Source organism: Pelophylax lessonae (assembly GCF_965119305.1).
Source record: "Pelophylax lessonae genome assembly, chromosome: 1".
NCBI lineage: Eukaryota > Metazoa > Chordata > Amphibia > Anura > Ranidae > Pelophylax > Pelophylax lessonae.
The window spans coordinates 89390813-89416602 of record NC_138768.1 but is presented as its reverse complement, the minus strand read 5'-3'; the positions used below and the strand labels follow the sequence as shown (position 1 = coordinate 89416602).

General features: G+C 43.1%; 1 protein-coding gene across 2 annotated transcripts in view; it reads left to right on the top strand.

The window, feature by feature from the left end:
* Positions 1-2331: 2331 nt before the first annotated feature.
* LOC309568520 (uncharacterized protein C5orf34 homolog) overlaps positions 2332-25790 on the top strand; it is a 47256-nt gene continuing 23797 nt past the window's right edge. For both annotated transcript variants that reach the window (XM_082274203.1, XM_082274204.1), the window contains exons 1-6: positions 2332-2541; positions 6491-6580; positions 11332-11888; positions 15151-15246; positions 21313-21436; positions 24585-24676. In XM_082274203.1, coding sequence (XP_082130329.1) covers positions 2350-2541; positions 6491-6580; positions 11332-11888; positions 15151-15246; positions 21313-21436; positions 24585-24676 — 1151 coding nt within the window. In that variant the 5' untranslated portion in view covers positions 2332-2349. The remainder of the gene's footprint in view (positions 2542-6490; positions 6581-11331; positions 11889-15150; positions 15247-21312; positions 21437-24584; positions 24677-25790) is intronic.

Here is a 25790-nt window from a genome sequence, read left to right as displayed (position 1 = left end):
ACTATGCATGCCAGAGGGAGATCGATAACACTAGGTCCATTATTTGTAGTCAACTCTGAACTGATGACCTATAGGGGGATGCCGCTATGATTCTTTTTACTGTGCAGGGAATCACCGGTGTTCCATCAGAATACCGCTATCTATCAGAAAATGCAACAGAAGTGACGTTGTGAACAAAATTGCTTATTGCGCATGTGCTATGCGTTTCAATAGGTTTCCTAATCTGTCAGAACACAAAGGCGACAGCGGACATCTTCCTTACACCCAAGCAAGTCTTTAAATCCAGTTATTTTAGCAGGTAACTCACCTTATATACTGAAATAGACTATTCCACACCACGACCGAATCAGTTTGGCGTTGAGCAGTGCGGGGGGTGTACCAAGATGGCCGTTGGCACCTTCTGCCTGCAGGCTTGTCACTGTATTTACTCTAATACTAATAATATTATTATAATAATAAATAATATAATACTATATTTCAGTATATAAGTTGAGTTTACTGCTAAAATAAGTGTGAAATTGAAGACTTGCCTGGGTGTAAGAAGATGTCCGCTGACGCCTTCGTGTTCTGTCAATTAGACGTTTTTTCATCTCTGAAGTGTCAAAACCCCAAACAAGCAAAATCCCATTCATTTCAATGGCCCCTGTTCACATATGAGTGTTTTGTTGCCTAAAGCAAAACGCCTGGGGCTCAAAAAAAAGTAAATGAGCTTCTTTTTTTGGCAGATTACAAGCGTTTTTGTTAGATGTCAATGCCTGCCTCCAAACACCTGCAAAAAACGCCTGAAAAATACCCTAAAAAAAAAAAAAAAACGCCTGAAAAATGATACGCTTAGGTGTGAATAGAGCCTTAGGAAACCTATTGGGACGAATAGCGCTATTCTGACAGAAAAAAAAGATATCTAAATGATGCTTGCAGCTGCACCCACTGACAGCCCAGGACGTCATATGACCTTCAGTGGTATGGAAGTGGTTCAACAGCACAGGCACTTATTCTTAATGCTTTACATTAAGGACTTCATTTTCTGACTGAAGTTCCACTTTAACCACTTGCCGACCGCCGCACGACTATTTACTGCGGCGGTCAGCCCCTCACAGGCAGAGTGACGTTGGTCTACGTCGCTAGTCTGTGAGGGTCTAGGGAGCAAGCGCGCGCCCCCGGAGGCGCGCTCCCGCTCCCGGGTGGTCACGGACCCCCCCACGCGTGTGACCAGCGGACCTGATGTCCGCCGGTCACTCGGCGATCGTCGGGGGAGAGGGAGAAAGTCAGGCGGCTAGTGTAAACAAGCCGCCTGTCATTCTCCCCGGTGTATGAATGATGATCATACGGTTCTACTATGTAGAACCGTTGATCACTGTTCATACATCTGAAGCCACAGCCAATCACAGTTAGAATCACGCCCCTAGGGACACACATAGCCCCTCCCTCTCAAATAAAGTTAACCCCTTCACTGCCAGTGTAATTTTACAGTAACAGTGCATATATATAGCACTGATTACTGTAGAAATGTCACTGGTAACCCCAAAAGTGTCAAAAATGTTAGTCAAGGCTCCGATCTGTCCGCCGCAATGTCGCAGTACTGCAAAAAAAATTGCAGATCGCCGCCATTACGCGTTAAAAAAAAAAAACAACAAAAATGACAAAAATCTTTCCCTTTGTTAGTAAATGCGATAACTTTTGCGCAAACCAATCAAAATACGCTTTTTGCGATTTCTTTTACCAAACATATGTAGCATAAAACAAATTGGCCGAAAATGTAAAAAAATTTGATTTTTACATTTTTTTTGGGGAATTTCATATAAAAAAATGTGAAAAATATTGTTATTTTTGCAAAATTGACGCTCTTTTTTTGTTTATAGCGCATGATAAAAAAATCGCACAGGTGATCAAATACCACCAAAAGAAAGCTCTGTTTGTGGGAAAAAAAGGATGTCAAATTTGTTTAGGTACAGCGTCGCACGACCGCGCAACTGTCCGTTAAAGTCACGCAGTGCCGAATCGCAAAATACCCCCTGGTCGTTTAGCAGGAAAATCCTCCGGGGCTTAAGTGGTTAACAATAATGCAGTGGCCATTTTTCCCGAGCCTTGCTCTATGAATGTTACACAATACAAGCTCCATGGCTGGAGACATCCCTGAGGGAGTTGGCTCTCTAGTGACTGGCATCCCTTGGTTGCTAAGTGACAGAAACGTAGAGCTACAACACCCCGCCCCTCAACACCCACTATCCTATCAACATGTCCTCCGTAGTCCCTTAGAGTACTCTGATTGGATGGTGGGTGGGTGTAGCACAACAGAAAGTGTCTGTAGAGAATCAGGAAGGCCAGGCACACTTCCTGTACAGGAGAATAATGTCCTCAGGCTGCAGACTCTTCCTTTTCTCTGATGACTCTGTGGAGGTGCAGTATGGAGATGAAGGGAGGCTCTGCCTGTCACCGTGTGGCACTGAGTTCATGTGGGAGAAGCCTCTGCTTGGAGCTCACCCTGTACAGAAGCCGGAGAGGGGGAGACACAGGACTGAGTTTGTGACAAGCAGTTGCCGGGTAAGGAGAGAGCAGATAAGGGCCAACCCAGACACATTACACACTGGGGGGGAGGTGCAAAATCTGGTGCAGCTTTGCATGGGAATCAGCTTCTAACTTCAGCTTGTTCAATTAAGGCCCCTTTCACACTAGTGCGACTTGTCCTGCGATTTTGGACCGCAAAATCGCATGACAAGTCGTTTTCCATTATTTTCAATGAGCCCCATTCATATCAGTGCGTTTTTAAGTCGCACCGACTTCAAAGTAGTTCCTGCACTACTTTGGCACGATTTTAATGCGCTTTGAGGTATATAGCCATTGCTTTCATAATCGCTTTGCAAAATTGCGGTAAAATCAGGTCGCATAAGTGTGAAAGGGGCCTAAAGGATACCTTCACTTTTTAGAAAAAAAACAAATTAATGTACATTTTTTTTGCAGGTAATAAAATATGCATTTATTTATTTTTATTTTGGAGCCTGTAAAGCATTGCACCAGTGATCAGCAGATCGCTGGTACCATGCAGGTCTCCTCCAGATCTGTCAGTGTATCTGTGTTCCCGTACATCCCGTACGGCCAGGAAGAATCAATCAACTACCATGGCGTTCCATGGTCATAGTTCATTGAGAACTACAAGCGGACAGCTGTAAAGGATGTTGGGGATTGTAGCTCACACACAGAGCTTAGTGAATGAATGACGCTGCTGCATTGGCGGAGCCCTGCTGATTTAAAAAACTGAACTTCTCCCCATACTGCTGTCACAGGGATGAGGGGGATTGGGCAGCAGCTGCAGCATTGGGAACAAGTTATATGTTCCACCCAAAAAACAGATGTAACATGTTACCCAAGGGGAACTTCTCCTTTAGGCCCCCCTAACCCTACACAGCCGCTGTAGGGAGTTGTAGACATGCCACAGCTGCAATGCTTTGCTTCATGGTCCCCGGCAAAAATGATACACCCTGGGGTTGATTTACTAAAAGCAAATCCACTGTGCACTACAAGTGCACTTGGAAGTCCAGTCGCTGTAGATCTGAAATGAGGGGAAGATCTGCTGATTTCTATCATCTAATCATGTGCAAGCCAAAATGCTGTTTATTTTCCTTGCACATCCCTCTCAGATCTACAGCGACTGCACTTCCAAATGCACATGCAATGCAAAGTGAATTAGCCTTTAGTAAATAAACCACCCTGTTCCGTTCAGATGGGAGTACCACCATTAAACGCAAACTAGTCAAGTGTACAGGGCCGTTCTGGAAGTGACCTGCAACTGCATGCAGGGTACGTGGTATGGGCATTACAGGGTTAAAATAGAGGTCTCCCTGCTGCCTGTCAAATGCCCTCAGAAGCAATCCACCACAAATTGCTCTTTAGAGGAGTAGCAATGGCTGCCATTTGTGTACCTGAGCCCTAACATTTCATTTTTCAGTTTGTGGGATTAATTATCCTTCTTGATGTCTATGCAATACTGATGCAGGGAGGTTTAAAGGCCAAGTTCACCTTGCTGGAAAAAATAAAAAATAAATGCACCAATTTTTGCGGAAAAAGAATGTGCATTTTTTTTAGTGGAGCCTGCAGAACATTGTAATTAGAGTCTGCGGATCATGGGTGCAACGTCAGGCTCCTGCACTCTTCTTATAGCTCTGTGCCTGTACCTCTGTATTAGAGCTGTAGGAAGTGTGAATGGACTAGGAGTGTGATGACCAGTATTCTCACAGTCCATTGAAGCTACAAGTCCATCTGCTGCAGTGGAAGATGGGACTTGTTTATTCATTATTATTAATATTATACAGGATTTATATAGCGCCGACAGTTTGCGCAGCGCTATTCATTCATGGATTCCCGTGAATGGATGACACGGCGGCACTGGCGGAGGTCCCGCACAGCCATGCCGATTTTATATGTGACTGCAGCTGCAGGGAAGAGGAACCCTCACCCACTATCACAGGTAAGGAGAGGGTGTACAGCTGTAAAATATATAAAAGGTGAACCTATCCTTTAACAACATTTTTTGCTTGGACCTAAAAGAAGGGGTTAACTGCAATTGCTTGTCCAGATAAATGCGCTCTTCAGCTGGCCATACACTATACAATCTGATTGTACAATCTCCTTTAGATTTACCAAAACTATACTATGGGGACAGACCAAAACAATGCTTTTAGCTTGTATCCAATCAGGCTTGCCCTTTTACTACAAAGTTGATGGTAGATCTAAAGGAGGTTGTACAATCAGATTGTATAGCACATGGCTGCACTAGGGCTGCTGTAGGGCTCGTTTAAAATACACAGAATCTTGCCGGCAGAAAGATCCTTTGTATTTGCTGTGTAATGTTTGTGCAACGTTAACCCGCATGTTCAGCATACAGGGACTCTATTGGACGATTGTTAATGATTAAGCGATCTTAGAATCTTGAAACACGTTTGCCTGTTCCTGTGTCTATGTGAAGCTTTGTATGGATTATATTCCACGGGGGAATAAATACTTCATTCTTCAAACTTTTCCTGAGTGCGGTCACTTTTTCTTTGAACTCTATTGGACGCTGCTCCTGGCCGACATGGTAATACCAACAATAGGTATTCAAGCAGTGCCTGCGACGTGATGACACCGGGGGAGATTTACTACAACTGGTGCACAAAGAATCTGAAGCAGCTGTGCATAGTAACCAATCCACTTCTAACTTCAACTTGTTCAAGTAAAGTGGTTCTAAAGGCAGAAGGATTTTTTTTATTAATGTATTCTATGCATTAGGATAAAAAGCCTTCTGTGTGCAGCAGCCTCCCCAGCACTCCCTTATACTTATGAAAAGGAATAGCTATTGCTAAAGGAGTGGACTTTTTCGGCACAGTAATCAACACTAATGTTATAAAAATATAGATTTATTGAAAATTCATTAAAAGAGATTTGTAAGTGTACACATATCAAAATGATACAAATAGATACATTATAATTCGATTAAAAACAGATCATAACATTGAATTCATGATATTGTGGGTTTCCCTCAATCACGGCTAAATTAAGTAGTAATATTGTATAAACCTGATACTCAATCCTAGATCATAGTAGATGCAGGTATATATCCGGTGTTGAGGGATCCACTGCAACAAAGATTGCCTCTACATGTTTCGCGTTCAGACTAACGCTTCTTCAGGAGGATGTGGTACAAAAAGAGATTTTTATATATATATGTGAGATCAGTATCTGGTGTATGAGTCCCAATGACAACAAGTCACGGCGTATGCTAAAGTTTAGATCATTTGCATTTGTAGTGCTGAATGAGTGGATCTCCAAGGCTACATGTACTTTTTAATTAGGGACCTTGATGCACATAGAAGGTAGTTGGTTTTTATCGGTAGATCAGCAAATCAGGCAATATGTAGCATATATTTGTCCTGTCCGGTGTAAACTGCAGCCAATCCCACAGTGTTCAGAGTATAAAATGTTTGATCATTTGGAAAAAATACCAATATTCCTCTGGATAGACCGTGGCAGCATAGAACCGTCCACGGCACAGGAAACTGCAACCGCTACACTTATATGTAGTATTCATATGTGCTGGTCCTATTCAGTGGAGCAGAAAAGCGAGTGTGTTCCTCATATCAGTCAGGCCTGACAGGAACGATGCCCTGTGTCTGTGTTTCTCCCTGCAGTAGCTAAAAGGTGGCAGGATGGGGAGAAACTGACTTTCAGCTGCTGCAGAGGGCCACACCGGGCATCCTTCTGTAATTGCCCGACTGCACTGATCCTCTGTGCTGTTGGGGCCCCCCTGTGTGCCCGGGCCCTTTACAGGAGGACTGGTGGTCTCCCCCCTATGAGCAGCCCTGGCGGGACCCACCATTGGCAGAATACACAGATTTGTGGCTGCAGCCACTGATCAACAAAATATCTCCAGCATGTCCCTTTGAAAGAAGTTGGTTAATGTTATAATGAATAAGGAAAATCTGAAATGTTCTATTCCATTTATTTCTTTATTCTTTAGGATCAAGTTCTTCAGGCCCTGAACTTTCGCAACACTTTTTCTAGCCGTCCTTTTCTGCCATCAAGTCTCATCCCTGCAGAGAAAAGAATTGTATGTATTTTATTCTCTTCTGTGTGAAGATGTTTTTTCTATGAAAATTTACAGCCTTTTACACAAATATAGCAAAAAGGATTTTCTAAATATTGCACACCAAACTTAGAAATATTATGGATTTCCTATAAACACTTGTGCGACAACAGACATCGCATGTGATTAGCACTGCATTGCTGTGCAGATCACATACGCTGTTTGTACGATGCTACTTCCGCCATACAAACTGTATGGCTGAAATCGCATTCGCACCAAAATGGTGCAGGACCCTTTTATTTTTTTGGTCCGCACTGGAATCAGATTGCATGGGTGAAGCGATCCGATTCCTGCACCATTTGACAGTTCACACTGCATTCTGCGAACCGATCTAGGGGTGTCTTTAACTTTGCAGGTGTCAGTGTTAACCAGTGTGCGATTCAGGTGCGATGTGGGAACCGACACTGAATCACAGGGTTTCTCACATCGCACCAGTGTGAACCAGGACTAAACTAAAACTAAAGGCAAAACTTATTTATTTTATATTTGTCTTAGTTTTCAGATAGAGTGGAGAGGGACTAGAACGCCTGTCAGGTGTTATTACGGTTTGTGCTCCTGTTAGGGAGGTTCACTTTCTTTTTGACCTGTTTACTTTTATCAAGGAAAGAGAGAAAATCTCCAAAATTTTGGATGGTCACCAGAAAAGGCAGAGAGGGGAAATCTGGACACAAGTTCTGGTGACAATCAGGGACTTCTTCGCTTTGAATGAATTTTTTTTTTGTCTCTGCCAGTGGTCTCTAAACTGTGGCCCGGGACTGAATGCAGCCCTTTGCTTGCCTTTATCCAGCCATGGGCACTAAAACCCTAAAACCAAATGTGACAATGTTTACTTCCCCTGATGCCAGGAATATTTGCACTCCAGCTAGCCACAGTCCGCCCCCCCCCCCCCTAAAGTCTGAAGGACAATAAACTGGCTCTTTGTTTAAAAAGTTTGGAGACCCCCTAGTCTTTGCAACAGTGAAGGAAGTATAAATATCACCAATGGGAAACAGATGGCAAAACATTGTTTTTTCTTACTCTATCCAAAATGGGGAAAAAACGTTTTTTGTCTTTAATTCTTAATGTTTGAAAGTAGTGGGGAAGAAAATATTTTTGTTTGGTTTGGGAGAGATTTACCATCACTTCCTGTTCTGACAAGAAGGGGGGAGAAATCTCTGCATATAGGGATAGGGACAGTAACAACAATAAAAATCTGACAAAGACTCTAACCCTTCTTCACATTTCCAAAACTTATATCCTTTTGACTGGAGCTGACCTTTAAGTGTTCTGGTTCTGTTAAGGCATGTGACTTCTGTAAAAGAAATATGGTTGCTGTCGTTACCAAGCCCTGCTTCTGAAAATGTTAACTTAATGCTAACTATCTGGCTCGGGATAGGTATGAAGAGGACATGTGGTTTTTCAGATCCGTAAACCAGTCACACCTTTTTTTGATCCTTCACGGTGTGTTAAGCCAGTCATAGACGGTTCAAATCTTGGCCGGCTCAACAGGGACCATCCGAGATCCTAACCGTGTATGGGTAGGCTGAATGTACCTTAGTTGATCGATCAACTTGGGTACAACCAGCCTGTCGTATTTTACAATGCGATTATTGCTAGTTGCTATTATTTGTGGTGCACTGCACTGCAATGTTGGTGTGTTCCCTTAGTGCTTTAAGGAGCCAACAAATTAAGGACTCCACAATGTGCTTGCATGTGTATGGTGCATTGTATTAATGTGCGTGTTACTGCAATGCATGAGTGTGAATGGGCATTCTAAATGAAACTATACTTTTTTGCAGTTACACTTATTTTTTTATTACCCCCCTCCCAATCTAATATTGACCTTTCCCCAATCCACCGAGCTCTCTGCTGTGCAGCGTTCTCAGCCGCTTGTCAAAATCTCTTCTGCCAGGGCTGCACACTCTGCAATCTCTGTTCAATCCTGTGGAATCCATCTTCTCTACCAATGCTATGCAGCAAAGACTGAAGCTTTGTTCTCATTCCCTTTAGGCTCCATTCACATTTGTATGATTGTAAAGTTGCGCTGACTTTGGAGTGCAACTTTAACGCAAATTTGGATGGGTGCAACTTGGATACGATTTTGACTTTGACCTGTGATAATGGACGACTGTTGAACAGAAGTTGCATTGTAAAACATTTGAAATCCCCGAACCGGTAAAGCGGAAACCCTAAGTCTCACAACGGGTATTCGCGGGACTCCAGGTCGAGGGTACCAGGTCGGGGGGGGGGGAGAAGAAGGGGGTCCAGTGTAAGTTCACCTTACAGATTTTCTGTAAAGGTGAACTTGCCCTTTAGGTCACACCTATATGAATGGTTATCATTAGTAAACATGAGGAACGAATCGTCGTGCAACTTTGATGTCTAAAGTTGCATGACAAGTCACACAAGTGGGAATGGAGCCTAATGCCTCGTACACACGCATCGATTATTGGCCGGGAAATTTTCAGCCAACGTCCGATCGGTCGATTTTCGGCTTGTTAGTATGATGCTTTCGACAACCTACTCCGACTTTTTGGCCGATTAAAATCTGGTGTGCAGGCTATAAAATGTTTGTTGCCCGTCAACACAACGGCCGATTTTTCCATCAGTCAGTACAGATTTCGGCAGACAAAAATCTGATGAGCAAGACTGGGCATGCTCAGAGAAGAAAAAACACACGGAAAGTAAACCAACACATGACATCACTTCTGAAGTAGATTTTTGTTGGGCGAGAAAATTAGTGTGCAGTCTAGGCACATTCCAACCAACAAAACACCACTCTGGACAAAAGTCGGACGATCGGTCGGCCGATAATCGTTGCGTGTGTACGAGGCATAAGTCAGACTTTAGAAAGCCGCTCAAATGTGGGCTAGGTAAGGTGTGTTTTTTTTTTTTTTCTGATCTGTTTAGTGGCCTCCTAGTATTGGTACTTTTGGGTTGATTCACTCAGGCCGCTTCACACTGGTCCGACATACGCTCTGACTTCAAGAGCACAAGTCGCATGACATGTCAAAATCTATGGTTCCCTATGAGAGCTGTCTTAACTGGTCCGACTTCTGTCAGTCCGACTGTGAAAAAGGTTCCTGCACTACTTTGGTCCAACTTGGGCACAATTTCGGCCCATTGATTTGAATGTAAGTCGCATCCAATTCGGATCATCTTAACTGATCTTACATGTGTCAACTTGTACTCTGAGGATCTTGAAGGTGAACCCCACGCTAACATTTTTTTTTTTTTTTGGCGTGGGGTCTCCCCCTTCAAGACCATACCAGACCTTTTTGGTGTGGTATGGATTTTGAGAGGAACCCAATGACAAAAAAATAATAAAAAAAAATCCATACCAGATCCTTATCTGAGCATGCAGCCCCCAAAGCACCTTGTCCCCACCATTTTTTTTTATTTTGACATGGGGTTCCCCTTCAAATGCATTCACATGGAAGTTGGACATGAAGTCTCAGGGCAAAGTTGGATTGGAAGTCGTCTGACTTCGTGTTGGAACAGTGTGAACCCGGGCTCAAACAGGAGTGTGCAAAATCTGGTACAGCTATGCATGGTAGCCAATCAGCCGCCGGCTGATCATAGAGCCCAGCAAAGACCTGATGGGCTTTGTTGGGCTCTATGTTATATTATTATCCATAAAATTATGTTGCATCACTTTCGGTTTCCCCGGACATAAACGGTGCAATTTTTAAAAAATCAGAAGAATTTGATCTCACTGATCTTGGTGTGGTCAAATACTTTTAAGGGCAAAGGAAGGATTTGGGGTCTCCATAAAGAATACCTGTTTCATGCCAATTTCTGTCATAAGGGATGTTTACATTTCTTGTGAAAGCAATAAAATTTTAAAGCGTGACATGTATGGTATCCATTTACTCGGCATAGCATTATCTTTTACAGTTTACCAAAAATTGGGTTATGTATTGTGTGTGGGTTTTTTTTTTTTTTTTTCCCATTCAGATTCAAGAGTTTAGTTTGTCCAAAAAAAACAAAACACTGTTTCAAAGCAGAATCCTAACATTTGCTAATGATTGACCGAAGGCGATCATAATGTAATCAAAAAACAACCAAAAAATTTTTATCTTTATTATTCTGCAATAGCTGGATTATTTCATAATTGCATTGCCTCATTATTGTGTGTGGTTTCCCATCCGTTGCACATCCTTTTCTCTTGCTGCTCTGTCCACTCCCGCCCTCCTTGTCAGCTTAAAACAGCTTCTGGTTGCCGATTGCCATGACTTGACAAAGCCCATGGGCGCGAAACATGTAGTCACGGCAACCGAGAAGCTTGAGTTCCACGCCGGCCCGCCCTTCGCTCCGCCCATGGCTCACCGTGTCCTGTGACGAGCGCTGCACAGGGATCCTGGAAGTGATGCGAGGTCCGGCGTCTGTGTACACCGGCCGATACACACGCCGGGCAGACCTCCTTTCTTGGCTGTGCATCCATCGGGATTCCACTCCCTATCCCTCCCAAGATTTGGCCCAGTGTCATCCCCCCAGACCGTGCAGGACCCCCACAGCACACTTATGCTATACTAAGGATCATCTGGTCGGTGCCTGGTTTGTGGATTTTATAATTTTTTTTCAATAAACCTTTTAATCATTATCATGTACTGATTGTGCTCTATTCAGAAGTATCAGTCCCACATCACTGTTATGCGCCATCCCTCCTTCCAGTTCCTTTGATCATAATGTAATGACCGCTGTTTTTTTTTATTTTTTCTTCCCTGTTCTCTCAGAATCTTATGAAGGATATATCTGAAGTCACATGGCCCTCTGTGGAGGATGACACCGGGTGTGTGACACATCTGGAAGATGGCAGTGTAAAGGTTTCCTCGGTAGATGGACATGCCCATTTATACATGCCCATCTCCCAGCAAGAGTTCACAGTGGAGTTTTTATGTCAGCTCAGTTGTTTCCCCACATCACAGAACAAAGAGAACTCAGGGAGCAGTGATTCGAATCCAGAAAGTGATAAAACTAGAGACAGTAGAAGATGGAAATATTCCTCTTGTGCGATGCAAGAAGACTCCCAGTCATGTGTGACAAAGCATGCCTTCCAGTATACATGGCTGGTGCAGCGTTACTCTACAGCGTCCTGTCCACTGTCATTCCACCACCCCATGAACTTGGCTCTTCTTTTCAACAGACAGTCCACACAAAGACCTACAGAGGGATCTTCAGATACTTGTACGATTATTGATGATGAGGAGTGCTCGAGACATCTCAGAAAAGGAGCTTTGTCTGTTTTACCACGTGCTCTGCCTCTCGGCTGTCCTGCACCACACCTGCACAGGTACTTATTTTGTGCCCTGTGTATTGTCTACTGCTCTGCCTAGGGCCATATAACACTAAAGGCTCATGTGTGTTATCAGCTTCTAAAGTTAAGTTTAGGGGATTTTGGCATTTTTTTTTGCCAAAGCTCCTAAACTCAACAGCATAAAATCTTATGTGTCCATGTACACATAGGCTTTTACAAGAGCTTCGAAGCTGTTGCGCTTAGGGGAGGTTCAACCTTTGACCTCCCTCTCCTGAGTGCAAAAAATAGTGTTCAGGATAGGAAGGTTTTGACTGCCGGCCACTGCAAAATTGTAGTAAATTTGCGGAGCAATTTTGCCATGATTTTGCCGCGTTTTGCGTTTTTCCCGTGGGTGGTGGTCAACCTGGTCTGTGTGTACATGAAGCCTTAGCTAACTACAGAGTCTGGACATCTGTTGGGCATGTGTGTATGATCTGACCTTCCGCAGGCCACAAAGTCACTAGAGTGTGTGCCAATAGCTTGGCAGCTCATCTCAGTCATCTGTTGTAAATAGGGAACTCACCAGAGTGTAGTGGCTGCAGATATTCACTTATAAGGGGAGAATAACAGCGATCAGAATAGGCTTTCTAATGTGTAAAATCGTTTGCTGATTCCCTCCTAACAGGTGGGGCATCTACTGTATGTTCACCCACAGATGGTTAGAATCAGGTTGGGTTGCCCTAAAGGACATCTGTATTAAAATACTACCCAAAAAGCCCACCTCCCCTTTCACTAAATAAGCACCCTTTACTGTGTACACTGACTGCTTCTACATCCATCTACTGCTCCGATCATTGCTGGTGCCCTTCTTAAAATGTCAAAGTATGATGCACACGACCATGCTCTGACCCTCCCATAATGCAGTGCATTGCAGCCTCCATTCCAAAGCCTAAGTGTTGCCGCATACAGTGGTAGGAGCGTGCACATCCAAGTGCAATAAATAACAATCGGGGAAATCCAGTTTTTGTACAGATCTATGAAGGGGCACCAGTGGGAATGGTGGATGGGGTTAGGGGGTGTCTTTTTATATTTTTTTATTTTTTCCAGAAAAACTCCACCTAAAGGGCAGCCACAAACAGGCAGATACCTCACTAAGAACAACATGGTGATCCTCCCCATGCTCAGACCTATTGGGATGTACCTTGCAATGAACACTAACATTGTTAGCTCCTTCTTTCTGTACAGGAAGGGCACCTGTCTATTGCATAGGGGTTTCTGAAGTAAGATGGAAAAAACTTTGAGTACAATAGGTGCTTCTAAACTCTGATTGCTTTCATTATTCCCCCAATGGAGCCCTTCTTGCCCTAAAGCCTGGTACACACAATACATTTTTTTTTTTTTTTTCCATTCAGCCTAGAGGGATGAAAGAAAAAGAACTGACAGATCGCTGTACTAGTTCAAGAGATGTTAGTACATCAATCTCCCCTGCTGTGCTATTGTGTTATGACAGTGGAACCGCCCTCCCGCCAAAACACACAGATTAGCGTTCACAGCCATTGGTTGCCAGAGCTGATCGGATGCCGATCGGATGTTGGTTTCCAGCATGCCCATTTGACAGAAGCCAGTCATGAGACCAGCTTCTGTCAGACAGGGAGCTGTACACATGGGGTGAATGCCGGCCGGTTTCTTCTGTACTTGCTGATTTTGGCCAATATTCGGCCCATGTGTACCCGGCAAGAGCTATACTCTTAGCAAGGATCACTTGCATGAAGTGGATGCTTTATTTCCTGCTTGTACTCTGCTGACCTATTTAATAGCTAATATGACACTTTCCAAGTGTAGCACCCTCTAGTGTGCTACTAGTGGTAGTACAGCAAAACTATAGTCTGGCTCAGGGCTAAGTTTGAGCCATGAAATCCTGGGTCAGGGCCATTAGAGTTCAGGGCTGGATGACTTATCCAGGCAGCTCTCTGGTGCCTCCCCCTGGTTCTATAATGTTGGAGAATATCCTAGAAATTAGTGGGCGGAGGCTAGGAGGGCTGTCTTACACATTGAGGGACCCTTAGTCAATCCCCAGGAAGTGGAACTGTCAGGGAACGAAGGAGCCCTAAATAGACATGAGCCATACCAGCCAGGGAGTCATGTGGAAGATGAAGAAGCAGTGCTGAGGGAGTCTGTTGGCGACCCTTGAGGGACCCCTGCTGGGGAGGGGGTTACCTCAGGCTGGAGCTCGGATGGCTAGCTTGGTCCAACATAGGAGGCAGTCGGAAGGAAATTTTCCGGAGAGGCAGCAGGAGCAAGGAGAGACAGAGTGGGTAGATCAGCAGGGCGCATGGACAGACAAGGGGAGAGACTGCCAGCTGTAGTAGTGCTCTCGTCAAGACAGTCTTCATCCAATCTTTCCCTTGGAAGTCTCCAGTGTGCCATTCGGGTAGACTGGGAAGAAGAAACAGCCAGGTGGGCTAGCATTGTCTGAAGAAGTGTAGCTGGGATTAGTGTCTACAGGGAAGCAGGAGTCACAGAATGCAGTTCACTCCACATGTGCTACTTTCTAAGGGACTGAGAGTTCCTAGCCTGTAAGGGGCTGTTGCGAAAGCTAACAAAAGACTGTTAGTTCCTAAAGGAGTGTAAAGGATCAAGATTTGTGCAGAAGGATCAAGTGGAAGCTAAAAATATGGAGGAGGTTGTCCCTAGTTCTGTTGCCATTGCTAAACTGGGCATCCCATAATCCCTACCCTATCCAAATTATTATCCCCTAATAAAACCACAACCAAAAAACGAGCCAAAAGACTGTTTTCTTTATGGATGCAAAAAGGAAATGCTGTGTGACTGGCTGTGCAGCAGCTGGGAACCCTGACACTGCAACCCCTATGGGGGGGGGGGGGGGTAGTGTTACCCAAGGTTATAACGGACATGCTAAAGTCAGCAGTGCACAGTCTAGGAGGGGAAATGTTCCTCATTCAAAGATTTCCCTGGCCCACAGCAGAACTAAGGCTTTTGAAGAGACCCTATCACTGTTCTAGTTTTTTATTTTATCACCCTTGAATAAGGCAAACATCATACTGTTATATCGTATTCTTAATGATGACGAATATCATTATTCATCATTATTAACAATATCATTATATCTCCCTATTCTAAATGACGATGAATATGATAAGAATATCCATAATATTCCTAAATCATTGTGTCATATACGGGGGCTGTCCCTTTATTTTATATCCCATAAATCACACATAAAGTTCTTTTTGTATTTCCATTGCCCAGTGTAGGCTTTATGTTTTGGTGAAATTCTCAACTATATTATTTTATATTTTAGATGGAATTTTTCTCATTTCTCTTTGGAACAAGAAGATTTTCCAACAGCTCATCCTCTGCCTTTAAAAGTGGTGATTTACAATGGTGTCCTTTACAGGTTAGATATGTTACTGAATATATAGCATTTTAATTATAGATGTGTGCAGCCTATTGCATTAGGGTGTGCACCCCAAAGTTAAAACAAACATGCCTTTTTCTGCAACCTCGGCTGCACTGGGCAGTGAATGACCGGTCCCCAGGCTCTGTAAAGCCACATAGTCTCATAGATAGTCTGGTTGAAAAAAAGAGACAAGTCCAGCCAGTTCCACCAAATGAATGCTCTGTGCTGGGCAGCTTCCTGTTCATTCACAAATGGAAGCATAGAAAACAGTTTACTATGCTTCAGTTATGAATAAACACAGTGAGTGTGTTAATTTAGAAAGGGAAGGGGCCAGTAAATGACATATTGATTAGCCCCCTTCCTTCGCTCTAAATTCTGAAACATCCCCGCAGCAGTTGGGGGTAGAGGAGGGAAGCCAGCAGCACTGCAGGGGGTGCAACACTAGGGGAAGCCCAGGCAGTAGGGAGAATCGGAGTGATTAGGGTGTGCCCAGGCAAACCTGGCACACCCCCTTTGCACGCCTATGATTTTAATAGCATCTTTTAGGCTATCCAGATATCTAGCAAATATATATGCAAATACAGCTAACATCCTATAGCTCATAACTGTATGAATGAATGGCTTGTTGTGGTGGCATGGCGTTACATACTGCATTCGCCATCTGCCCTATGCTTGAACACACAGGGGTTCACGTGGCTGGGTGTTGGTACTATCACTGCGTGAAGTTACTGACTGTCCTATCGGGGTGGGGGGAAACCTCCCCAGCAAAGAAATACATATTGAAGTACCTAAAGTGTTACTAAACCCAGGACCCTGCATTCATTATATCCGATCTCCCACAGTACACAGAACTTGGAAATGCAATTATTTTATTAAATATAAACTCCTAAATACCTTTTCTCAGCAGCAGTATACAGTAATCCCCCGCTCCATCGCGGTTCAGTTTTTGCGGTCCCGGTAATTCGCGTTTTTTTTGTAATGTTATTTTACTATATAAATCATTAAAAATGAAATATTTTTGTGTTTTCCATAGCTCTTGCTATGTCTCTTAGTATATTTTATGTGTTTAAATGAGTTTCTATTGTTTTAAAAGTGTGTTTAAAGACCTTAACCACTTGCCGACTGCCTAACGCCGATCTACGTCGGCAGTCAGCCCCTCACAGGCAAAGTGACGTAGGGCTACATCACTAGCTTGTGAGGGTCTAGGGAGCGAGCGCGCGCCCCCGCTCCCGCGTGGTCACGGACCCCCCCCGCGCGTGTGACCAGCGGACCCGATGTCCGCCGGTCACTCGGCGATCGGCGGGGGAGAGGGAGAATGTCAGGCAGCTTGTGTAAACAAGCTGCCTGTCATTCTCCTCGCTGTAAAGACACTGATAAAACGGATCTAGTATGTAGATCCGTTGATCAGTGTCCTTACAGCTCAAGCCACAGCCAATCACAGTAGAAAGCACGCCCCTAGGGATACACACAGCCCCTCCCTTCCAAATAAAGTTAACCCCTTCACAACCAGTGTATTTTTACAGTAACAGTGCATATGTATAGCACTGATTACTGTAGAAATGTCACTGGTAACCCCAAAAGTGTCACAAATGTCAGTCAAGGGTCCGATCTGTCCGCCCCAATGTCGCAGTACCGCAAAAAAATCGCAGATCGCCGCCATTACGCGTTAAAAAAAAAAAAAACAACAAAAATGACAAAAATCTTTCCCTTTGTTAGTAAACGCGATAACTTTTGCGCAAACCAATCAAAATACGCTTTTTGCGATTTTTTTTTTTTTTTTTTTTTTTTTTACCAAACGTATGTAGCATAAAACAAATTGGCCGAAAATTTTAAAAAATTTTGATTTTTACTTTTTTTTTGGGGGGAATTTCATATAAAAAAAATGTGAAAAATATTGTTATTTTTGCAAAATTGACGCTCTTTTTTTGTTTATAGCGCGTGATCAAAAAATCGCACAGGTGATCAAATACCACCAAAAGAAAGCTCTGTTTGTGGGAAAAAAAGGACGTCAAATTCGTTTAGGTACAGCGCCGCACGACCGCGCAATTGTCCGTTAAAGTCACGCAGTGCCGAATAGCAAAATACCCCCTGGTCAGGAAGGGGGTAAAATCTTCCGGGGCTTAAGTGGTTAAAATGCTTTTACACGTACAGTGACAGTAAAAAAACATGCCTACAATGCATTTTAATAGGGTTTTTCTATTTCGCGGATTTTCACTTTTCGCGGCTGGGTCCGGAACGTAATCCCCGCAATGGAGGGGGGTTTACTGTATAGCAGTCCTGTGACTTTTATCAGTTCCTGGTAAAGAAGGAGTTTTCATACTGCGCTGACCTGTCCTATTAGTATCCAGGACCGCTAACCCTCTGGTGAGTGCTTATTGGCCCTGTGCTGATCACATGTACTCTGCAAAGAAGAAAAAAACTCTAACAATACACACCAAACGGAGTATGTGCAGCCTGACTCCAAATGCTCTGTCTTGTCGAGTCAGTGAAAGAAGGTAAGGATCTGTGCATACAGGATCAAACAGCCTTTTTACACAATGTGGTGGATTAACCCCTTAGGTTCCACAGTGAGTATAACAAGCATGCTTTACTGCATATACAGACTGATTATACTGTTGTGGGTCTAGTAACACTTTAACCGGTTGCCGACCGCCGCACGACTATATACTGCGGCGGTCAGCCCCGGCCAGGCAGAGTGACGTATCGGTACGTCACTCGCCTGTCACTGACTTGCGAGCCTATCGCGGGCGGGCGCGCGCCCGCCGCGGCTCGTTCACAGGCAAGTCAGTGCGTGTGACCGGCGGACTCGATGTCCGCCAGTCACACTGCGATCGCTCCTGTGAAGGGAGAAAGACAGAGCAGCTTGTGTAAACAAGCTGCCTGTCAGTTCTCCCTGTGTAAAAGTAAAGATCTGACCGTTCTACTATGTAGAACGGTTGATCTTTGCTTTTACACCAATAGGAATGTCCCTACACAGTAGAAAGCACGCCCCTAGGACACACTTAACCCCTCCCTGTCCAATAAAGTTAACCCCTTCCCTGCCAGTGTCATTTTTGCAGTAACAGTGCATATGTATAGCACTGATTACTGCAGTAATGTCACTGGTAACCCCAAAAGTGTCAAAAATGTCAGTCAAGGGTCCGATCTGTCCGCCGCAATGTCGCAGTACCGAAAAAAAATCGCAGATCGCCGCCATTACGCGTTAAAAAAAAAAAAAACCAAAAATGACAAAAATCTTTCTCTTTGTTAGTAAACGCGATAACTTTTGCGCAAACCAATCAAAATACGCTTTTTGCGATTTTTTTTTTTTTTTTTTTTTTTTTTTTACCAAACATAGGTAGCATAAAACAAATTGGCCGAAAAATGTTAAAAAATTTTGATTTTTACTTTTTTTTTTTTTGGGGAATTTCATATAAAAAAATGTGAAAAATATTGTTATTTTTGCAAAATTTACGCTCTTTTTTTGTTTATAGCGCGTGATCAAAAAATCGCACAGGTGATCAAATACCACCAAAAGAAAGCTCTGTTTGTGGGAAAAAAAGGACGTCAAATTCGTTTAGGTACAGCGTCGCACGACCGCGCAATTGTCCGTTAAAGTCACGCAGTAAAAAATCGCAAAAAAACCCCTGGTCCTTTAGCAGCCAAATCCTCCGGGGCTTAAGTGGTTAGGTCATTCCTGTCTGCCCATGTCACTCCCCAATGCCTCGTACACACGATCAGATAATCGTACGAAAAAAGTAACTTTCGAATTGATCGCACGATAATCTGATCATTAGTACACAGCTTTTTCGACCACGCATGATCAGAAACCCTAAAATAACCCGGAAAAAGCCTGGCTGCCATTGTTTTTGTTTTACACTATCCGATACGTAGCTACGCAACCAGGAAGCTTTTCCAGAATCGTACAAAAAAAAAAAATCATACGTTTAGTACGCATTGTTGAATTCGATGCTAGTATCATGCAACAAAATGCGAACGATAAGTTGTCCGCTTATCTGATCGTGTGTTCAAGGCATAAGTAAGGCTGGATACACACATTACAACTTTTGTTGGTAGATTTCCTTTAGATTTAAGGCCCGTACACACGTACCGATCGTCGGCATACAAACGTCGGCGGACGAAAGATCTGCCGATTGTACGCGTGTTAGTATGGTGCCTCCGACAGATGTCTGCGCACAATCCGCGGACAAAAGTCTTTCGTGCAAACATGAAAATTTTTGTCTGCGGACACCAGAACGGACGATTGTTCGCCTGTCAGTACAGAATTCGGCCGACAGACCGCAGATTTGCAAGACTGGGCATGCTCAGAAAATTAAAAACACAGGGAAAGTTAACCATTACATGACATCACTTCTGCAGTCAGCTGAAGTCTGCAGACAAAATTCTTGTGCTGTCCTTGTGCTGTCTTTGCACTTTTCAACAGACACCGACATCCCGGGGAGAAAAGACGAACATTTGTATGCCGACGATCGGTACGTGTGTACGGGGCTTTACCTTCAACTATGTAGTCCAAGGGCCTGCCTGACTGCATACAAATTGAAAGTGTTTACGTTTGACCTCATATTATATGATTTTGGTAAATCTAAAAGGAAAAAAATCTAAAGAAAATTGTATAGTGTGTATCCAGCTTAACCACTTGCCGACCGCCGCACGACTACTTACTGCGGCGGTCAGCCCCGTACAGGCAAAGTGACGTAGGACTACGTCGCTAGCCTGAGAGCCTCTAGGGGGCGAGCGTGCGCCGCTGGAGGCGCGCTCCCGCCCCCACTCGTTCCCTAAGAAGTCCGCGCGTGTGACCGGCGGACCCGATGTCCGCCGGCCACTCGCGATCTCCCTGTGGAGAGGGAGAAAGGCAGTCGGCTAATGTAAACAAAGCCGCTTGTCATTCTCCCTGATGTAAGAACAGAGATCATACGATCCTGCTATGTAGGATCGTATGTCTCTGTGCTTACATCACTAGCCACACCCCTTTACAGTTAGAAGCACACCCTAGGGACACACTTAACCCCTGCATCACCAATAAAGTTAACCCCTTCCCTGCCAGTGTCAATATTACAGTAACAGTGCATATGTATAGCACTGATTACTGTAGTAATGTCACTGGTAACCCAAAAAATGTCAGTCAAGGGTCCGATCTGTCCGCCGCAATGTCGCAGTCCCGCAAAAAAAAATCGCAGATCGTCGCCATTACTCGTTTATAAAAAAAACACCAAAAATGACAGAAATCTTTCCCTTAGTAAACGCAATAACTTTTGCGCAAACCAATCAAAATGTGCTTATTTCTTTTTTTTTTTTTTTTTTTTTTTAACCAAACATATTTAGCAGAAAACAAATTGGCCTAAAATGTTAATTTTTGATTTTTTTTTTTTTTTTTTTTTTTTTTTTTTTTGGGGGAATTTCATATAAAAAAAATGTGAAAAATATTTTGTTGTTTTTTTTCAAAATTGTTGTTTATTTTTTTGTTTATTGCGCAAAAAGTAAAAATTGCACAGGTGATCAAATACCAGCAAAAGAAAGCTCTGTTTGTGGGAAAAAAAAGACGTCAATTTCATTTGGGTACAGCGTTGCACGACCGTGCAATTGTCCGTTAAAGTCACGCAGTGCTGAATCGCAAAATAGGGCCTGGTCAGGAAGGGGGTAAAATCTTCTGGGGCTTAAGTGGTTAACAAGTGTTTTTAGGCAAACCTGAGTCCACCTAGAGCTTATACTGTGTGTGTGTGTGTGTGTGTGTGTGTGTGTGTGTGTATGTATATGTGTGTATATATAAATATAATTATATAAAATATGATAGTTTCTAATGGATTAAATTAGCAGAAACAATGAGACTTCTATTTCTGCAGCATGCGGATCTAATGGAAGGGCTCTAATAGGAAGATCCTGTCTAGAAGCAAGGGAGTCAACCACCATCATCTGTCAATAATTGAAATATATGTTCTTTATGAAGTGACCCTTTAATACTGTAGTACATCTCTGTAGATGAAGCACATAACCTCACTGGTATACTTGTAATCTATATTCTTCTCATTATCACGGTGTTTATGTAAATGCAATCCTCTATTTCAGGTTCAATATGGATGGCACTCTTTCAGTGGAAATCTACCCAGGAGATGGATCTGTTTTCCGTTGTGAGGAAGAGCAACTCGGAAAATATTTCAAGCATTGCTTCCTCAATAAAGAAACGGGACAGGTAATATAGAACGGGTGCACTTCCATTAAGAACATTTTTAAAGGTCGGGTGTAATCATTTATTACTTTCTGGGATTCTGGCCATATCTCTGCCCCAGTTCTACCCAACTGCTACAGACTTTATCGGATACGGGGGTCTCCCTCTCCTTGCTGCAATGTTTGTTTGGTAGTCTAGATACTTCAGCAGAAGATGTGAGACTTGGGCTACACGCTGCCCGTGCTCTATTGTCCTCTAAACAAACTCAAAATGTTTTTTTTTTTATTACATGAGGAGTATAGCAGATGCAGCTGTTAGCATTTTTTTTTTTTTTTTTTTTTTTTTAGATCAAATTAATTTATTAAAGTATTAAATGTGTTTTTGTGTATCCAAACAATCAGATACATTTTACCATATCCTTGGTATTTGGAAAAATAATCTCTTTACAGAGATGTTATCATTCTAAGGCTGGCCATACACTATACAATTTTCTTGTTCAACTTTCCTTTAGATTTACCAAAACCATATAATATGAGGTCAAACCTAAACACTTTCAATTTGTATGCAATCAGGCAGGCCCTTGCACTACATAGTTAAAGGTAAATCTAAAGGAAATTGAATAGGAAAATTGTATAGTGTATGGCTAGCCTTATGGACCCATAAATCTAAATGGGCACATGGGGATTCAAAGGTCCTGAGGCCAGAGGTGAGAAGAACGGATCAAAGCTTTTCCAACATTTTAAAGAGCTTTAAACAGATAAAAATTGTATGCGCTAACAGGTGTATCTATAACCCTTAAATAAGAAGCTGTGTGAAAATTTAAATGGTACAATAAATACCAAATAATACAGCATTCCCATCAAAATAAAAACAATAGTTCATAAACATTCCACTACACCAAATAGACATTTAAAAAAAAAAAAAAACAAAAAAAAAAAACCGGCACAAAATATGAAATTCTAAAAAACGTACAAACCAAAGAGTCCACAAACCACTCTCATGTGTTTTTACCACTCTTCTTATACAGGGGCACTCATCAGGTTCTGTTGACCACTTTTAACATAAGTGAAAATAGGCTTGTCCAAAGCCATTCAGACATGATTTACTCATCCCATCATTGGGTCTCAAATATAGAATATACCCCATAAGTAGAGGTAAAAAGATTACGAAACTGCACACCACCAGCCATCTATGTGCATTATGACCTCCCATTGCTTTGCCCTGTGCAATGCATTTCATTAATCTTAGAATTTTCAGAAGAGAAACATTTTTATGCTCCATTTTTGCTGAGTGGCATGGTTATGCACTGTTTAATTAGTTTTATAGAGAGTGCTGTGTTATTTAAAGCAGAGTTCCACCCGAAAATGGAACTTCTGCTCATCTGCTCCCCCCCCCCCCCCCCCCCCCCGGTGCCACATTTGGCATCTTTCAGCAGGGGGAGGGGGAAACGGGTACCTGTTTTTGACAGGTACTTGGGAGACAGCGCCGTTCAAATGTTCCTTGCCCTTTCCCTTTTCCCTGCCGAGCCTATGACATGCGCAGTAGGGGACCGACTGTGAAGTCGAAAGGCTTCATTGCCGGTTTCCCTTAGAGTGAATGGTGGCGGCAGCCGATAGGAAAATTGACTGGGGTGCTGTCATCGCGGGCTCCCTGGACAGGTAAGTTTTTTTTTTTTTTTTTGTGTTTTTTTTAATAAATAAAAAAAAAAATTATATATATATATATATATATATATATATATATATATATTACAAGTCAGCAGCTACAAATACAGCAGCTGCAAATACTCAAATTTTAATATTTTTTTTTTTCCACAGCTGGAACAGCTCTTCAAGTATTTTACCACCTGCTGACCGCCCGCCGCATACATACTGCAGCAGGCTGGCTTGTCTACGCAAATCGGCGTATGGGTACATCGGTTTGCGGGAGTGGTGCTGGGGGGCGAGCGCGCGCACCGCCGGCTGCGCACTCTCACCCCCACTAGGCAGCAGGGATGCCGATCCACGGGACCGGCTGCCACGATTATTTTATTATTATTTTAGATATATTTATTTTTTTACCAAAAATATGTAGCCGAATACAAATTGGCCTAAAAGGATAAAAAATGTTATATATATTTTTTTTTTTTTTTAATTTTTGGGTATGTTATATAGCAGAATCTGAAAAATTATTTGGTTGTTTTTTTTAGAATTGTCGCTCTTTTTTTTTTTTTTTTTGCTTGTAGCGCAAAAAATTTAAAATCGCAGAAGCGATCAAATACCACCAAAAGAAAGCTCTATTTGTGGGGGAAAAAAGGACATCAATTGTATTTCAGTACAGTGTGGCACGACCCCGCAATTGTCCGTTAAATTAATGCAGTGCCGAATCGCAAAAAAAAAAAAATGGCCTGGTCATGAAGGGGGCAAATCCTCCTGGTCCAGAACTTGTTAAAAGGCTTGGTGATTCCAATCCAGGAATGAACCAAGGGTTTCCCAAAATAGTTGGGAGGGGCATGTAATGGAATAGCAGTTTACCTGAATATTTCACACTATCCCAAGTCTTTAGAGAATGGACAGTAATAGGACTGTGGAGGTTTTGTCTCGGTGCAGGGGGATGCATAAGATGTTAGTCACATTAAAGTGGTTGTAAACCTTTACATATACCCAGTGAAGGGACTATCTTCAGGTGATACACTGAGATTAAACCAATCTTCCTACATAAGTAGTATCTGTCTATCTGCAGTCTTCTCTTCTCTACATCCAATCAAAGTCCAGAATTTATAACCTTGTCATAGAGTTCAGAAAAAAGGGGGCGTAGAGCTGAAGTTACATTCTGTGGTGCTCCATAAGGAGAGCTCTGAGAGCTGATTGGGAGGGAAGAGACACGCCCCCTTCACACAGCTCACAGGAACAAAGCTGTGGCTATCAATCTGCTGGAGGCCCTTCCCTCTGTCATCCTTTTTCTCTTGGTGTCAGGAAAACGTGTCAAAAGTGACTCCTGATAGCAGAGGAATGAAGCTTTGTGCTTTTAATTGAGTCTAGTACACACTATAGAGGAATATGCTTTGTTCATATTACATGTCTGAGGTTTACAACCACTTTAATGGAAGATACAGGATAAGCTTCTAGGATGGCCCACAGGTCTGGCCATGGTTTTCAAATTACTGTAACTTCAATTTCATTCTGTGTTCTAGGTAGAAGACCGGCTGTATACTGTCGGAGACCTGCCTCCAGACAAGCCAAGAGCTTTGTATTCAGTTCGCTCCATCCTAACTCAAGCTAAAAGGTTGGTGCTTGGTTCAAACAGCAGTCCAGAGACCAACTGGATTTCTTCACTGAATTGCTAAAGCTTTCCTAGCAGGAATAAAGGGCAAGTACTTGAATCGGTAGTAAACCGCTGGGAAAAAAAAAACCTGCAAGACAATAGCATATTGTGCTAGTCTGCGTCGCATTACCACCAAATGATTTTGGCATAATCATAGGCAAAAGTTTGATTTTCGGGGTACAGTTTGGGAAAACTTAACCTTACTAAATACTCCCTCTAATACTGCAAATCTTCACTGTCTTCCATTATTTTTTTTTTTTTTTTTTAAATTGAAGTTATGCAATAGAACAAGACAGTATGACATGACAAATCGGTTGATGAAATTCAAATACACTGCTCAAAAAGGAACACTTTGAAAACACATCAGATCTCAATGGGGGAAAATCTCCTGCTGGATATCTATTCTGATATGGACTGGGTAATGTGTTAGGAACGAAAGGATGCCACATGTAAATGCAAATTATCAACGTACTGAGGGTTGAACTCAAAGACACCCCAAAAATCAAACTGAAAAAAAGATGCAGCAGGCTAGTCCATTTTGCTGAAATTTAATTGCAGCAACTCAAAATGGTACTCAGCAGTTTGTAAGGCTCCCTTGTGCTTGTATGCATGCCTGACAACATCAGGGATTGCTCCTAATGTGACGACGGATGGTGTCCTGGGGTATTTCCTCCCAGATCTGGACCAGGGCATTACTGAGGTGCAACCTGGCTGCATGGGATGGACCAAAACATAATGTGGACGCCAAAATTCTGGCAAAAGTTTTGGCCAGATGGCTCTCCAGGGTCCTTGAGGCGCTGGTTCAGGCGTAACCAATATTAACTTAACCACTTTAGCCCTGCTCACTGTGCCTCTACTGCGGCACAGTGGCTCGTTCCCGTCCAGCGGCGTAGACCTACGTCGCTGGACTCCTCCCCTTGTGGGGGGCGCTCGCGTGCCGCCGGAGGCTCGCTCCCGCTGTATTCAGTCACAGCGGGAGTCGGGCCAGGGGAGGAGCAGCGGCGATCGTCGGGGAATCGAGTTTGGAGATCCGCCCGCTTGTGTAAACAAAGCGGGCGGATCTCCTAAGTGACAG